Raw genomic sequence first — 15,784 nt, 5'->3', positions numbered from 1 at the left:
ACTGCAGGCACCGCCGCTGAACTCATCCCTTGTGGCGTCTGTCTCGTTGCGGGAACACCCGGCCTCAAACACACCAGACTCCGTCCGGGCTAGAGGTGACAGCCCCTTCGTTGTTGCGCGTGGAATTATATGGATATCTTTTACCATCCGCCTCAACTGAGAGAAGAGAACTATGTGGTCAGCGCCTCCCCGAGGCGCGTAGTCACATCGGCAACAGGCCTTTTCCAGGAAGATCCGCTAACAAAGACGACCGCGCTCCGACGAGCGCGCCTTATCTGTTGCAGTGGGGTTTCCTGAGCAAACGCTGTCTGCAAATGAGCACAAACATTTCCACCTTTCTGTGCGTTTTTGTTGCTGAGACATCCCCGCAAGGCGCGCCTAGACGGCTTCCTGCTTAGACAGCTTTCTGTGTTACGACGTGGCCAGTGTGTCCCCTACAACGTGCGCGATACTCGCGCGTCTGTTCCGGAAAACGCATTGATGTCGCGCAGCGCGGCTGTCGCTTATGAACTGCGCCGACTTGGAAGCACGCAAAGCATTGCCCGACACCAAATCTGTGTCGAGAGGCGAGTACGCAGCAGGGCAGAAGGCCCACGCTTTGACAAGTTCCTCCAACCAGTAGATACAGGAACCATCGTCAAGAAAGAATTCCGCCTGAACTCTGTGTGAACTGCATCGTAGTGCTTTTTTAATCTAAATTCATCTTACGACTGGCTTTTTAGTGGCAGTCGTATTAACGGCGAGAGGAATGACTCCTCAGACGCCACGAGGATTAGTACAATCGTACTGGGCGTGAGAATCTCTGACAAAGGGTTCTTTAATAGCTTTTTCTGGGGACTATACTACAAGTTGGACCTGCTTCGGCTGATACCCTACCGTATTAATACGTGGGGTGGGTTCCTCGTTCACAAGCGACAAAGATGTAGCTGTGGCGATTGGCAAGTTAGTGATGGACTACGGGAAAAGGGGTGTCGCCTATCTCGAATGATCAGCACTGTTCTTGGGAAGTATCCGCGCGCAGCTGAAGCTGGATTATACCCATGGCCAACTCGACTCCCTGTTCAGTTGCGGCCTGTTTAGGAACACCAACGAGCGACATCGCAAGAGTCGTCTCGACCGGCTGTCGCTGACAGAACTGAACACTTTGTCGGTGACTAGGTGTGACCCCAGAGTGTATTGATTCGCGAGTGGGGACGAGAGGTTGTGCTGATGAGGGGGACACTGCTCCCTCGTGTTTTTGACCGAGTCAACAGACGAACCGCATACCCTAGGCTCTCCGCACTGGTTGTTGGCGAGAGCACCCGTCGTGCCGAACAGTCACTAAGTAGCTCTTCCGCACTGCGACGGCAGCAGAGAGGATGACTTCCTTGACTGCACCAGACTGCAACACGTCTCGGGTTCATGCGCTTACTCAAGTTCTCTTTGGAGCGATGTCGCTTTTTCGGCTGCGGGTAATCGAAAGATGTAACTGCCGTGCTGCCATCCTACGGGCTATACGAGCTGGTGAACCCGCCGTTGCGTCTCCCGCTGTGGTCTTGCGGCGGGGGAAACTGTTGTGAACACAACTGGGGAGATTCGGGACGTGGAAAACTGCCGGAGCGAGCGTTTGTGCTCCCGTTGAGTCTACGGCTGACTTGTTCTATCTGGAGATAATGTGCAGATGCACACAGCTCCGCTTTCGTGTCCCTTAGACCTCGGAAGGGTACGATTGCAAGGACTTTTCCCACTGCTGCACAGACAGACGGCTCGACAGCCGAAATCTGTCCAAATGCTGGAGTCGTAGCGAAGGCCTCCCGGCACGAGTCAAACCGCGAAATGGCGTTCACCCCACTGAAGAACCTCCAAGACACAGGCAGCGGTGGAAAACCACCACGGGGAAAAGGGAAAAACTGTCCCGACAAAACGCACTTGCACGCCTTCCCGGATCGGGTTACACATCTCCTGGTTTACCGATGGACACCAGATCTGCAAGACTCGCCCTTGGCTGGATCAGCCTGGACAAGGGAGAACGCGTTTTTTCGCCGAGGCGCCCTCGCAGGTCTTTCTCCGAAGGCAGAAAAAGGCTGTTCAGCCGGAGGATTTGCGACGAACCCTGGATCTTTCCTCGGTTCTTTTCGTTTCCTGGAACGAGATTGTCGGGGGGCGATGGCTGATATTTGGCCTCACTTGGTTGGCGCATGCCTCGTCCGGTTTGCTGCTGCACAAAAATGCATGTGCGCCGCTGGACGCCAGGCAGCTAAAGATTCCTGGGGGCATGTTCCTCGGCTCCAGCTCCCTTTCTCTCTTTCAACTGCCAGTCTTTTTCTCACCTAGTTTCCGAGTCTGTTCTGCTCAGTTTTTCTGGAGGGGAACGGACGTTGGGGCACGTGTGCATAGACGGACCTCTCTCTTTGCGAGGCGAGGTCAAAACAGCGCGACTCGAGCGCGTGGCGGCCCCGCGGCGCGCTGAAAAGGGGTTTGTCTTTCCGCTCAGCAAAAGGCCCGCTTCTTCTCGCGGCTTTCCTGACTTCTCTCCACGTCAAGGTGTATCTCTGGCTGTCTCCAGGGCGTCCTCTCGCCGTCGCCCATTTTGCCCAAAGGTGTGCTAAAAACGAGTTGGACCCTGTTCGCGTCTTGCGAGTGCCTCCTGCCAAAGACAAGAGAACGCTTCCTAAGCTGTGCGGGAACCCTCTCTGTTGACAGTGTATCTATGTATATGTACTCGGTTCCTTACCGTTGGATGGTCACCGCGGCGTCTTCGCCTCACGCACCGCCATCACAGTTTCTACCCTGTTCTCCGTCGAGGGTCTTTTTTCCGTCGACGCGTGTTGGCTCCCCCGTCGCCGCAGTGCGTTAGCGTGGGACTTCCTGCGCTCTCCACTCCCCACTTTTAGGAGGCTCGTCTCGCGCCACACTGTCAAGGCGACTCCGGAGTTCGTCTCGAAAACATGACGGAGTCGGAAAAGCACGGCGGTGAAGACGATCGTGCTTCCTCAGTCGAGCGCCGCCAAGCGTCTTCCGGAGAGTCGCCATCTGGTTCGCAGCCTTGTGACTCTCCCTTCTCTTCTCCCTCTCCCTTCTCTTCTCCCTCTCCCTTCTCTTCTCCCTCTCCCTTCTCTTCTCCCTCTCCCTTCTCTTCTCCCTCTCCCTTCTCTCCTCTCGGCCCTCAGTGCGACGCCTCCAGCGCCGCTTCCGAGGCGATGTACCCGCGGGCGGGCCATTCCTTGGTGGAGACAAAGAGGAGGCGAGAAGACACTGCAGGCGAGAAGGACTGCGCAGAAACCGACTGTTTCGTGGAACTCGAGCACTCCGAGAGGGAAGCGGGCGCAGACGAATGCACAGCCCTCCCGGCAGACCTCGCGAGGGGAGGAAGACGTCGCGTCTCCCTTAAACAGTTGAAGACAGCTGACGGGCATCGGGCAATGGACTCGCCAGGGCTGCGCCCGTGCTCGCAGGACGACGCCGCGACGGGGGACAGTCCCCGCGAAGGGGACAGTCGAACTTCGCCGCGAGGAGACACCTCAGACGTCGCGCTGGATCGCTCGGGGAGACGCGCGAGCAAAGAGGGCGAAGACGCGACAGATGCACCAGAGAGCGGAGCGTCTTTCGCTGGCGAAGAGAAGCGAGACCCAGACCCCTCGACGCGTGGAGCTGCGGAGACGGACAAGCAGATCCCTCCTGGTGCAGAAAGCAAAGCCGATGAAGCCGCGATCGCCGATGCCGCAGCAGGGGAAAGGCCGTGCAGCGCGCTCCCTCGAGTGTCCACTGACGCTTCCTCTTCCGTGCCGGCTCTCGACATCGTAGCAGACGACGACGCGGAGGAGGAAGAAGAAGACCTCGGAGAAGTCCTGGTGGTGAACGTGAAGTGGGGAGGAAAAATGTACGACGTGCCGCTCTCGCTGCCCGACTTTGAGTGCTTCTCGCTCGGCGACTTCAAAGAAAGGCTGCAACAACGGCTCTCTGTGCCCGCCGACAAACAGGTGTGCAAATTTTGTCTCCGCCCCTCTCCGTCTCTCCGCCCTCATGTAGATACTGAGGCCATGCGGGCCACGCGAATGCACAGGGCGAGGACCGCTACTGACCGGAGGCGCACGTATCTCTTGTCAATCACCTGGTGACGCTCCGTAGAGCTCCCACGATGCGTCATCCGCTTGCTCCGGTGTGTGTGCCACATGCATCGAGCTGGCCCCACATGTTTGGATTTGTGGAACTCGAGTCTCGTCTGCCGTTCCGTGGTGTTCTCCCAGAAACTGCTGGGCCTCACCAATGCCCAAGGCGGTGCGGCGAAGGACACCGACCTCTTTCGTTCTCTGCGCTTCAAAAAGGAGCGGCAAATGATGCTGATTGGAAGCACCGACGCTCAGCTCCTCGCTGCTGCGCAAGCGCACGCCGCCGCGCTAGCCGAGAGTGACAGTGTACGTCCACTGCTCAGCGGTCGGGACCGGCCGATTCGTGCGCGGTCCATTTGGGCTTTTCGAGACGGGAAGGAGCCTGCCGTGACTGTGCGCCTGCAGATAGTTTTGCAATTTGGAGCCTGCCCGTAGGCAGGGGGAAACAGCCCAGAGAGTTAACTGAGACAAATCGAAAAGTTTATAAAGTGTGGAGGTGGGGGGGGTGGTCCTCCCAAACCGAATTGCGCACAGTCTCTGTTTCTGTTTGCAGTTTCGCATTCTTTCTCCGGCCCTTTTTTCGGCGCCGTCGCTCCTCTGTGCCTTGTCCTTCCGATTCTTCCCCGTCTTTGGCCACTCTTTCCCGCCTACCTGTTGTGAGTGCTTCGCTTTGGTGGCAGGTTGTTGACGACTTTCTCGCCTCGCCAAGCGGTGGTGCGCGTTTTTCTGAGGACGAACTTCGCACGCCGCTTCACCTGGAGCGCCTCGACATGGCGCTGGAGCGGACGCGAATCCAGCTGTTGCATGCGCCGAGAAAAGGAAAAAAACTGCTCGTTCTCGACCTCGACTACACGCTCTTTGACTGCAAATCTTGTAAGTGTGTGCAGGGACCGTTCGCAACAGGCGTTCTTTCCCACGTGATTGGATTCGTTCTCAAGCGCAGCTGAGGAAGAGGCGATTTGCGGGGTGCGACTTGGTGGATCCTCTCTTGCACGCACGAGGTGCTCATACGGCAATGCAGACGCCCATGCATGGATGTGTCTTTCCCGCCGTATGTATTGTATGCATATATGAATACATATATATACATATATATGCGTAAACACACGTATCTATCTCTTTATCGGTCCATATATATATATATATATATATAATGCCTGCAGGTGGAGTTGCTGTTTTCGTTTGTTGTTTTCCCATTTTTTGCAGTGGCAGGCAGCATGGAAGACCTCAAGCGGCCGTTTCTCGATCGTTTCATGCAGGTGCGTCTTCTCGCGTTTTTCTGTTCCACTGTCTTCAAAAAAGAGATCTGTGCGACACGAAGCAGGGAAAAATACATCGCCCCGGCGAAATCGATCTGAGGCGGTGTGGTGCCTGCTGGCGCCGGCAGTCGTACGCTGGTTTAGCGGAACCCAAGAAGCGAAGAAGAGAGATCTTTATGTAGAGCAAAGAGAAAAAGGCACGGCGAAGCAGATATAGGAGAGGCGAGAAAAGACGTGAACGGCGGGAGCAGTGAACGGCTTCCCGCGCGAGAGACGCAGCGTCCGTACAAACCTTTTCGTTCAGGAAGTCTTCGAGGACTACGACATCGCTGTGTGGAGTCAGACGCACTGGAAGTGGGTGGAGATGAAGTGCACGGAGCTCGGCTTCCTGACCTCTTCCAAATACCATCTTTGCTTCGTTCTCGATCGGTGAGAGAGAAGAAAGGTTTCGTCGCTCTCTCATCGTTCAGCTTCGTGCGCCGCTCGCTTTCTGGCGCACCTCTCTGCAGTGTATAGATACAGACGCGCACGCGCAAAACACGCGCGCAAAGACCAGAAAACGCACGGCATACGCATGTACAGATACGTGCACACATCTTTGCATTCATGAATGCACGCAACTACCGATTCCTCTATTTAATTGCATGCATCCATACAATTAAGACTGCTTGGATGTCTTGTTGCATTTTATATCTACTTCCTATCGCCACTGCCTTCCTCGGATATGGACTCCCCCAGGGGGCCAACTGCGGTTCTGGGGTCTGTCTACTCTGTGTTTATGTGACTGCGTAGGTCGTCGATGTTTACGGTCTGTTCCAGAAGACAAAAGAAAGGGAAAGGTTCGTCTCAGGAGGCAGGCGTCGAACTCCGGACCCACGAGGTGCGTTGAGCCCGAATTCCCTTTTCTTTCCCTGTTGAGGACAGAGGCAGCGAGAGGTTCCCGTCTTCTCTTTGACGGTTTCTCCGGGCTTTTTCCGGTGGTGGAGCTACCGGATCTGTCTCCTTTGAAGAGCAGTGCCGCCCTTCTTTGCATTGCCAAGCCAGACAAATCCGCACACAGACATACTTATTTGAAGGTACATGGACGTCTTCACATCGATTCATATGCCTACACCCATACACCTGCATATACATAGATACACACACATATACATATATATATGTATATATATATATGTATGTGTACGTGTATCTCAGGAAACATGTGGGAAGATGGGTCGGTTTACGTGTTAACGTGCGTAGGGTGATCGCGTGCATGAGGATCTGGGAGTCCACAGGCACGCATGCGTAGCGAAAGATTTTCTTTTTCTCAGGTCAAAGCTCTCGAGCTGATATGGCGGAAATTTCCCGAGTTCTGGAACGCGAGCAACACCGTCCACGTCGACGATCTGTCACGGAATTTCGTCTTCAATCCCAAAAACGGAATCAAAGTTTCTGCCTACAGGTAAGGCGAATTTTCACTGTTCTGCAACAGACACTGTCGCCCTGTAACCTATGTTTTAGGGACACATTCGTATACTGGGATCGTCCCGTGGACGTAGCAAAGCCGGCCTCGTGTCTATCCTATACTCGCGCCCCTGTATGGGCGATCTTATGTGGAACTAGTTCCTGTACCGATGTGTCGAACTGTGCTTCACTTTATTCTATGTCAGACGGTCAAATATGTTTTTGAGGACACTGCACAGAACATATACACATACATATGTACATCTGTACATGACTGCGTAAGTGCATGTGAATATGTATATACAGTTATACACTTGTGCAGCCACGAATAGGGTTACATGCGGCTAACTTGATTTTTCCAGTTGCTTGGGCCAGTTGCGCAGTTGACCGGCTGTGAAATAAAGGAACCTGAATTGCGATGTTTTCATTCCTTTCTCCCCTTTTTGTGGTGTGTTGTGCTGTCTGTTTTCGCTCCTCTGGTCCTCTCCCTGTCTGCCATTCTCCTTCTTTATTTCCTGTTTCCTTTTCTGTCTCCCCGCTCTTGCTCTCTTCTTCTCCTTCCCTCTTGCCCCTGTTTCCCCTTCCGGCTTCCGTCTCTTCGCCTTTCCTTTTCCTTTTCTCCGGTTTCTCTCTCTCGCTCTTTGCTTTTCTCTCGCTGTCTCGCCGCCACCACGGGTCCTCGCTATGCGATCCCTTCCCTTTCCCTCTCTGCATTTCTCTTTTTCTCGCTCGCACCTTCCCCCGCAGAAGAGAGAAGCGAAATAACGACACAGAGCTGCTGCTTCTCAGCATCTATTTGAAACGCATTGCGCAGGAATCAGACGTTCGAAATATCCCGCACAAGCACTGGAAAATCCGAGCAGCAGAAGAGGCGCGCCGTGGAGGGCTCGTCTCCGAGGACGTCACCCGTTTGGCTAGAAAAGCAAAGGAATCCAACGGCGATTAATACACTTTTTACACTCTTTCTGGTATCGGACGGACGGGAAACTTCCCGTCTTTTTGTCAAAACACCCTGGCAGTCGGCTCGGCCCTCACACACGGCACACTTCAGACAGCCGACATCGCTTAGGCAAGACACGATCGCCGCCCGGCGAGAAGAAGGCATTTGCTGCTTGCTTGTTAGAGGACACACAACTGCATGCAGCCAAAGAGTGGTGACAGGAGACGCACGGCAGCCGTGCAAGTCAGAGAAGCTCGGCGTTGCGCGCGTGCGTCACGGGACAAAACGAGCGGAGAATGACCTTCACGTTGAAGACCCATGTTCCTGAGCATCATCAGGACATCAATGCGGCTTGGCAGAATAGCAAAGCATGCACCGAAACTCGAAAGAAAGCAACGCGGCAGGGAGGAGCTCGGAAAAGAGGTTCTTGACCAGTCCCGGCGGAGGTGCGCGTGTGATGCGCATACACCGGAGTTGGCGAATCGCGAAATGAGCGGTTTCACACTTTGTGTTTTTTGTCACTGCAGTAGCGTGCCCGGCAAGGCGTTGACAGCAGCACGCGTTGTGACATTCCCATGACAGGAACTGAACTGCTTTGTTCTGCCTACGTGCAAATATTGTCTATACCTCCTCTAGGTACGGTTGTGCACAAGGCAGAGAGTGTATCGAGTTGAACTTGTGGCGTTCTCGCCGACAAAGGAAAGTTCCAATGAAACGTGTACGCCAGCGTACGCTTCTGGGCACCGCTCTGACGGTTGTTTCTTTGCGGTCTACGGAGATGTGTAGTAGACTGGGTACCCTCTGCATTGTGCACCTCGATTTAGATGAGATTTCCCACTTTTGTCCCGCGTGCCTAGGCACACAGAGTTGTAGAGGGGCTGTCGACGTCGGGAGCCTTGCTGGCGTCCAGGGTACCCTTCTCACTTTCGTTTCAGATCAGGTTTCCGTGGTTCACGCGCATCCGCGCCTTGCCGTTGTTTCATTGGGTCCGACCAGGCGTCTCCACCGCGCTTCCTTTTCCCCGCTGTTAAACCACGCTGCGCTAAGCTCCTGGCGGCTCTTGAGGGAAGCGTGTCTCCGCTGTTCTCGTACAGAGAGCACCCGCAAGCATCTTTTTTAGGCAGTGCCGCGCGACAGGTGCTCGATGCGTGTTTTGGCTGAAGAGCGAGACTGACAGGCTCCGGATGACGCAGCGGAGAAGAGCGGACGCAGAGAAAGGGAGGAACGCAAATCTCTATATGTCTATACAGAAGAATGCAAAACCAGCCGGTATGTCTCCGCGTATAAAAAGCGGAGGGAAAGACAAGGAACTCTGAGAAAGCCCGCTGGAAGGAGGCAGCCGTCTTCGTTGGGTTTTTCCTAACCGTGAAACATCGAAGGGGTGAACGCCTGCCTGGTGTGTCAACTGGAAGCTGACTTTGTGTCGATCTGCAATGAGGTTCACAGCTTTTCTTTCCCCTCGTCGCCCTCTCCTGTTGCTTGTCACCTTCACTGACGTGATCGCCGCGTTTTGATCGGCTAAAGCATCTGAGAGGCTCCTGCGTGGGGCGACCACTGCCAAGCACTTCTCTTGGTTCTCGCGATGGGAACGAAACCCGAGCACAGTCGTCCCTGCTGGGCAGTTTCCATTGCTACCAAAAGATCGTTTTCCCCGTTCTCTACGATCCCTTGCTACTCCCCAGAGCTCGCGTATAGGAGCACGAAGCAAAGTTTCATGACAGCCAATCTGGTGGTCAAAAGGCGCTTTTATCACGCGCACGTCTCCCCATGTCGTGGGAACTCTCGCTTGTAGGATTCAGTTGTGCGAGTTAAGGGCGACTTGAAGCCAGTCTACGGCACTTCCCTGTCACGACTCTCAGTCACTCTTGGCTGGGCTCCGCCGCACACGATGCAGGAAACCAGGCGTTGCTGAAGATTGATATGCGCGTTCTTTTCAGCGTTTTTCTTGTCAGCCTTGGTACGCTGCTTTCGTGTCCTGTCCTTTTTTTGTTCGCCGTTCTTGCCTGTGTCGTTTGCGTCGGGGTTTTTCGTTCGTTCCCCGCTTTCTCACCAAACACTCGACGCAATACCCAAGCCGTGGCAGGCGAGAGCACACAGAGAGGCGCCTCCGCTCAGGCAGTCGCGACTCGGTCAGCTGCCTAGCGCTTTCCGAGTTTCGTCAGCCCTGGCACGTGGCTTCACAGCAGAGACAGCGAGTTCCGCTGCGAAGCCGCCGGCCTTGACGGAGAGATCGAAGGCCGAGAAAACGCGTTTCTTTTGTCGGAAGACAGCGCACAAGTCTCGGCTTTCTGGTCTTTCTTCTCGATGCAGATCCTGCCCTCGGGCGTTGAGAAAGGCGAGAGAGTCCGTGAGTGCAACGCCGTACGGACGCGACGGGGGAAAGTGCGCTCTTTCTCCAGTCAGACAGGAAACCGAACCGTTTCTTTTGAGCTTTGAGTCAAAATTCCAAGAATAGCCGACGAGTCTCCAAAACCGTCCATCAAACAGCCTACACGGCTGCCAACGCAAAAAGTCCCTCTCTGCATGCAGCAGCTTTTCTCGCCCGTAGGCGTTCTCTGTGGGGCTGCAATGTCGATTCATTCGTTCTCGTTCGACTCTTTTTTGCTCTCTTCCGTTCTCTCTCTTTCTCCAGGCGCCATTAAGTCTATTTTGTCTCTGTCGCATCTCCCAGGGCTGAACCGATCTCTCTGTGTCTTGCGCTCGTCTTTTGTTCTTCGCTTCACGCGTCTCTCCTCGCCGAGCGCCTCGCCTGTCTCCGGTCTGCTATCCCTGCAAAAACGGCACACTCCGGCCCGACAAAAAAACTCTGCCGCCACACAACCCCTTCCCCGTTTTCCTTCTCTTCTCGCGCTTTCTCAGCAAAGTATCAACCGTCTTCTCCCTGCTTTTATATTCTGCCGCCGAGTCGCAGTTGCCTCGAGCCTACACCCTTCTAGCGCTGGCGTCTGCCGCGTCTTTTCTCCGGTTCTCGCCCGTTGACTCTCTTCTCCCTGCTTCTTCCCCTCACCTCTTTCCGTTCGACTGTGTTTCGTCTCTCTTCTTCCAGTCGCTCTTCGTCAGCAGCCTACCACACGATGGGCTCCGACGGCGGAGGAAGAAAGGCCGGTCTGCGGCAGAAAGCGAAGAGACAGTCCGCGACGGACGCGAGTGTCTCTTCTCTGCGTGAGGGCGAGGCGGAGACCCGGAAGGACATCCAGACAGATCCAGAGAATGAAGACCGTGCATTGGCGAGAAAAGCAAAGAAGAACGACCGACAGGAGGCGAACAGCCTACAGCCACAGCCTTCTTCCGCTCCTGCTTCCTTGACTCGAAAGGAGAAGGCAGAAATCCAGAAAATGACGCGGTCAAACGGTGGACGGAAAGAAGGAAGCAACGTGTCCAGAAAACCTGGAAAGAGCAGCAAAGCATCCAGAGGTGAAGACGAGAAGGAAGAGGAAGAAGAAGAGGAAGAGGAAGAAGAAGAGGAAGAAGAAGAGGAAGAGGAAGAAGAGGAGGAAGGAGACGAGATGACATCTTCGGCTGCTCGTTCTCGCACATCCTCAGGTGCCGTGACAAGTGGAGACGCGAGCGAGGGAAAGGAAGCAGAGAGCGAAGCCGTTCCTGCAGATCCATATCTCCTCGCCGAAGCAGATTACCTTCGTCGAGAGAGACGCTGGGTGAATCGCCAGCGCGTTCTCGTTCTGGGCAGCCGGGGTGTTACGCATCTCCAGAGACACTTGATGGAGGACTTCAAGCGCCTTCTTCCTCATCACAAGGCTGAGGTGAGGCACAGCGCAGCTTTTTCAGCCTTTTCAGGAAACTTTTGCCGTTTCAGCGACGGAGCAAATTCAGGACAGAGCGGCTCCTCCTCTTTCTTGCGCTGTGCCTTTACAGTCCAAATGGGAGAGGAAGCAGACGATGAAGGACATCAGTGAGCTGGCCCAACTGCGAGCGTAAGTCCTCTCTTCTCGGTTCCCTCCTTTCTTCTTGCCTTCTCCAACGCCTGCTTAGACACACGGAGCGGCAAACTCCGACAAAGCCAAGGAGCTCTCTCAGGCTCACGCAAAATACAGGCAAAGAACGAGTTCTCTGCGCATCTACGTCCACATCTTATCTGCATGGATGCGTTTCTCCCTGTGTATCTATCCTCTAAATGTACGAATAACTGAATGTACGTATACGCACGCAAAGAAGCATGTATACATCTGTAAGTAGACACGGTGCACGCGTGCGCGGAGAGATTTGGTGTCCGTTTCAGGTGTAACAATGTGCTGTACTTTGAGAGCCGGAAGCGAGACCTTCTTCTCCACGTCTCAAAGATTCCCCATGGACCGACCCTGATCTTTCGCGTCCTCAACAGTAAGGCCACTTTCCTGCTTTTTCCGCAAGGAAACATGCGCTACTCTCTTATCTTCATACCCAGCACCGTCCTATCCATGGTTGTATGCATATCTGAGGGATCGTCGTGTGCATTTCTCCCTATCTATCGATCTATCGATCTATCTATCCATATATATAAATATATATGCATGCCTCTACACAAGTGTGAATTTATGTGAAGTGCATGCTCCGGGTTTCCATATATATATATATATATATATATTTATATATAGTATACTTGTGTAATGCAAAAAGATGCGAGGACGTGTGGATGTTTTCTCTGGTGCTTTGATCGTCGTCCCTGTGTATCCGTGTTTGCATCTGAAGAGTGGGGATCTTGTTTTTTCGGCTTTCAGTCCACACCCTAGCGGAGATGAAGATGACAGGCAACTGCTTGCTCCACTCGCGCCCGCTCCTTCTGTTTAGCCCCGAGTTTGGCTCAGAGCATGCGCCGGCCCAGCCCCACCTGGCACTCATCAAGGAGGTCCTCGTCCAGGTAAGGAAGCGACGCACTTTGAGAAGATCCAAGCAAAGACACTCACCGAACCCCTATACGTTGCTGGCCCATCTGAAACGCAGACGTGCGCACTCTCCGCTCTCGCGCGATACCTCTATGTGTATATACACTTTATCTCTCTTCGCATCTAATCGTGTAGGTGTTTGGAACTCCGCGAAACCACCCAAAGGCCAAGCCGTTCTTTGACCATGCTCTCGCCTTCTACAAGTTCGATGGCAACCGCATCTGGTTCCGTCATTATCAAGTGAGTCTCTCGGTTCCATCGTCACGTTCATATATACAACACTGACGCATGCCGCCCAACGCACCTGTCTCTCTCTCAATGTATATACATATATATTCCTGTTTATACGCAGATAATACCGATAGAGGTATACATTTATACGCCTTTGCATAATGCATATGTAGAAAACTATATGTGTAAACGTTTATGCATACCTAGGCATGCGTATCCCTCAACACATATGCAAATATATGCGTATGCAATTGTCCACGTTTACTGACTTGTGTGACCAATCCGTCCTTTTTTCGGTGCTTGGAAGGGGGCCGGCGCCATGGAGTATGAAAGGGCTCGACCCTAAAACATTTGGGTTTTTGTCTCGTGTGTGTGTCTCTTCAGATTGCTCCCCTGATCGGAGGTGAAGGCGGTGACGCAGACAAACCCGAGAGACAAACGTTCGTTGAAATTGGTACGCAAAAAGTTCTTTCTTCTCCATCAACCGTGCTTTCCCAATACAAAAAATGTATATATATATATATATATTGCTACCTGTATACATTCGCAGTTTTGTATACGCGCATAGCCCTTCTGTATGCATATATATATATATATATATATGCGTGCAGCGTGTACCGATATTCGCGTATTACCGATATTCACATATTGGCTGTGGCATGCTGCAGTTGTTCAATTTAAACTGAAGCGTTCGATATATGTCTCTCTATCTATCTATCTATCTATCTATCTATCTATCTATCTATCTATCTATCTATCTATCTATCTATCTATCTATATGCATGCATGCACAGTTTCTGGGGTTGTGTGTACCGGTTTCGGGGGAGCATTTTCTCAGTTGCAGTGAGATTAGTTGATAAGTCCTTGGATCCTCTGTGTTTTTTGTAGGCCCGCGATGTGTCTTTGAGATTGTGAAGATTCTGGACGGAGCGTTCAGCGGGAAGACGATTTGGAGCAACAAGAACTACGTCTGTTCAAGAGACGTAAGTTGAAGCGGGATTGACCTGCATGTGGAGAGAGCCGGGGGGCGAGGGGAAAAAACTGGAAGAAGACAGAAATGGGAAATCGTTTGTGCTCTCTCCATGGAAGGGGAAGATCTGGATGCGACGTGGTGACGCGCGAGGGGGTTCTACCGCGCGTGAAGGGAATGCAAGGAAAGAGGGGAGACGAGTGCGAAAGCCGGTTCTGGCGGGCAGGAAAGCGTGGAGGTCTTCGCTAAGGCGACGGTCCAAGGTTTTTTCGAATTCAGATTCTCCGTAGAAAGGATTTAGCAGACACGAGGCAGATTCAGACGGAAGACAGCGGGGGGAGTGCGGCAAGACAAAATAGCGAAAGAGGGCTTTTGCGCAGCCGAAACAAAAGACGAGGAACGCACGAAGGGCGGATGAAGGACCAAGAGTAAGGGAGGAAAAGGCGAAAGGGAAATTCATCTCCTGTTTCCATCTATTATCGAGAGAGTCGGCAGCCCACTTTAGTTTCATCGTAGAACAGCCGACAAACTTCAGAAATGTTTGCCTTCCTTCGTCTCCTCTTTCGCCGGTCTTTTATGTCAAAACGAAGATCTATGAAGCACCGCCCGTCGCCGTTTCCTGCTTTTTTTTGCAGCTTGTCGCTCTTCAGCGTATGGGTCGTGCTCAAACCTACGCCCAGCGCGTCATGGCCAAGGAGAAACGCACGGTACGTCCAGTTGAAATCTGCGCGGAAATTCTGTCGGGGAAGGCTGCTTTCACAGTGCGCTTCTGCCAACCCAGAGACAGCGTGTCTTTCTTTCTAGCCGGTCGCTTCCTTCCGCCTGCGCAGTCCAGTAGAGTCTGCTTTGCTTCCGTCTTGGTGAAATTCTTCCTTCGGTGAACTGCCAAACTGTTTCAGGAAGGCGCTCGGAACGCTGCTTGCTGTCACGCGGTGACCATAGGCGTGTACAGTGAACCGCGCCCCTCGGAAGATGGATAAACACAGCTCTTCCTTTTCTGGGTGTTTCCGCAGGAGCGACTGGATAAAATGCACATCGAGGAGAGTCCCCTTGCAATGGAGCATGTGTTTGGCGATTTCGTTAAGGAGAGCGATGACAGGCGGAGCAAGAAGAAACGGAAAGTCGGAGCTTGAAGTGTGTTGTGGGACACACTTCAGACTCTGTCAAATACCTCGACTCTTGCGTCCATTTTTTCTGCGGAACACATTTTCTTGCCTTTCTTGCGAACACGCTGGCCTGCTTCGCTGTACTCTCTGTTTTCTTTCGGTTGTCGTACGAACCTTGACGTCGTTCCACTTCTTGAAACGCTTCTAGGCAAAATGCTGCCTTTGTTAAGCCTACCGTGTGGTGCTAGATTCCGGACTCTCCAGGCAAGACTGCGCAGGAGTTCCCTGTTCTGAACTTCTTGCCTGGCATCGACCCGCCTGTCCCCTGATGAGACTACAACTGCCTACCGCTGCCTCATACGATCTTTGGTTTCCTTCACCTTTTGCCAGCTTAGATATGCCGCCATGGTGCCATCGCTACTCTACGTGGTGCATCAATACCGTGTGTGCAGAAACACCAGCTGTAAAACCAGCAGTCGAAAGTGCACGTCTTTCCGTAAGACTGCCACGCTTTAGCGGAAGTACAGTTGCAGTTCTGGGGGAAGTCAAAGTTTATTCTAAAAATTTACACGCGGGATAAATTGCTGTTCACAGCTCGCACATACAGGATGTACACGATCTGTATCAGGGCGCTAGGTCGGTCGATGTCAGCAACAGCTACAGAACAGGGCGTGTCGTCCTCTTCCTAGTTACAGTGTTGACGTTTTGCCAGGCAGTGGGCATGGGGAAAAACTGCAAACACACTGCGTGGCAGGTGGTTGGTGCGGGAGAGTGTACCCCTTTGCGATTCGACACCACTTTCTCTAGGCGAGCATATATGACGTTGCGTCTTTCTCAGAGCCAGTGCTGGAGCTGAACTGCGTA

At 53.1% G+C, this 15,784-nt stretch overlaps 2 protein-coding genes across 2 annotated transcripts; both read left to right on the top strand.

Annotated features, from left to right (window-relative positions):
• Positions 1 to 2,927: 2,927 nt before the first annotated feature.
• On the top strand, positions 2,928 to 7,739 carry NCLIV_005410 (putative ubiquitin-like domain-containing CTD phosphatase 1; the record flags this gene model as incomplete). Its single annotated transcript, XM_003880051.1, has 8 exons — positions 2,928 to 3,959; positions 4,227 to 4,394; positions 4,769 to 4,961; positions 5,295 to 5,347; positions 5,652 to 5,776; positions 6,167 to 6,227; positions 6,661 to 6,791; positions 7,541 to 7,739. 8 exons carry the CDS (start codon positions 2,928 to 2,930, stop codon positions 7,737 to 7,739), a joined length of 1,962 nt encoding a protein of 653 aa, XP_003880100.1.
• A 3,068-nt stretch (positions 7,740 to 10,807) lies between these two features.
• Positions 10,808 to 14,947, top strand: NCLIV_005400 (brx1, related; the record flags this gene model as incomplete). Its single annotated transcript, XM_003880050.1, has 9 exons — positions 10,808 to 11,494; positions 11,607 to 11,665; positions 11,971 to 12,071; positions 12,449 to 12,588; positions 12,749 to 12,853; positions 13,229 to 13,298; positions 13,733 to 13,827; positions 14,450 to 14,521; positions 14,828 to 14,947. 9 exons carry the CDS (start codon positions 10,808 to 10,810, stop codon positions 14,945 to 14,947), a joined length of 1,449 nt encoding a protein of 482 aa, XP_003880099.1.
• Between the last annotated feature and the right edge of the window lie 837 nt (positions 14,948 to 15,784).

Source organism: Neospora caninum, chromosome II (assembly GCF_000208865.1).
Source record: "Neospora caninum Liverpool complete genome, chromosome II".
In the NCBI taxonomy this organism is placed as follows: domain Eukaryota; phylum Apicomplexa; class Conoidasida; order Eucoccidiorida; family Sarcocystidae; genus Neospora; species Neospora caninum.
Note: the sequence above shows the minus strand (reverse complement) of the source record. Positions and strands in the feature narration are given on the sequence as shown.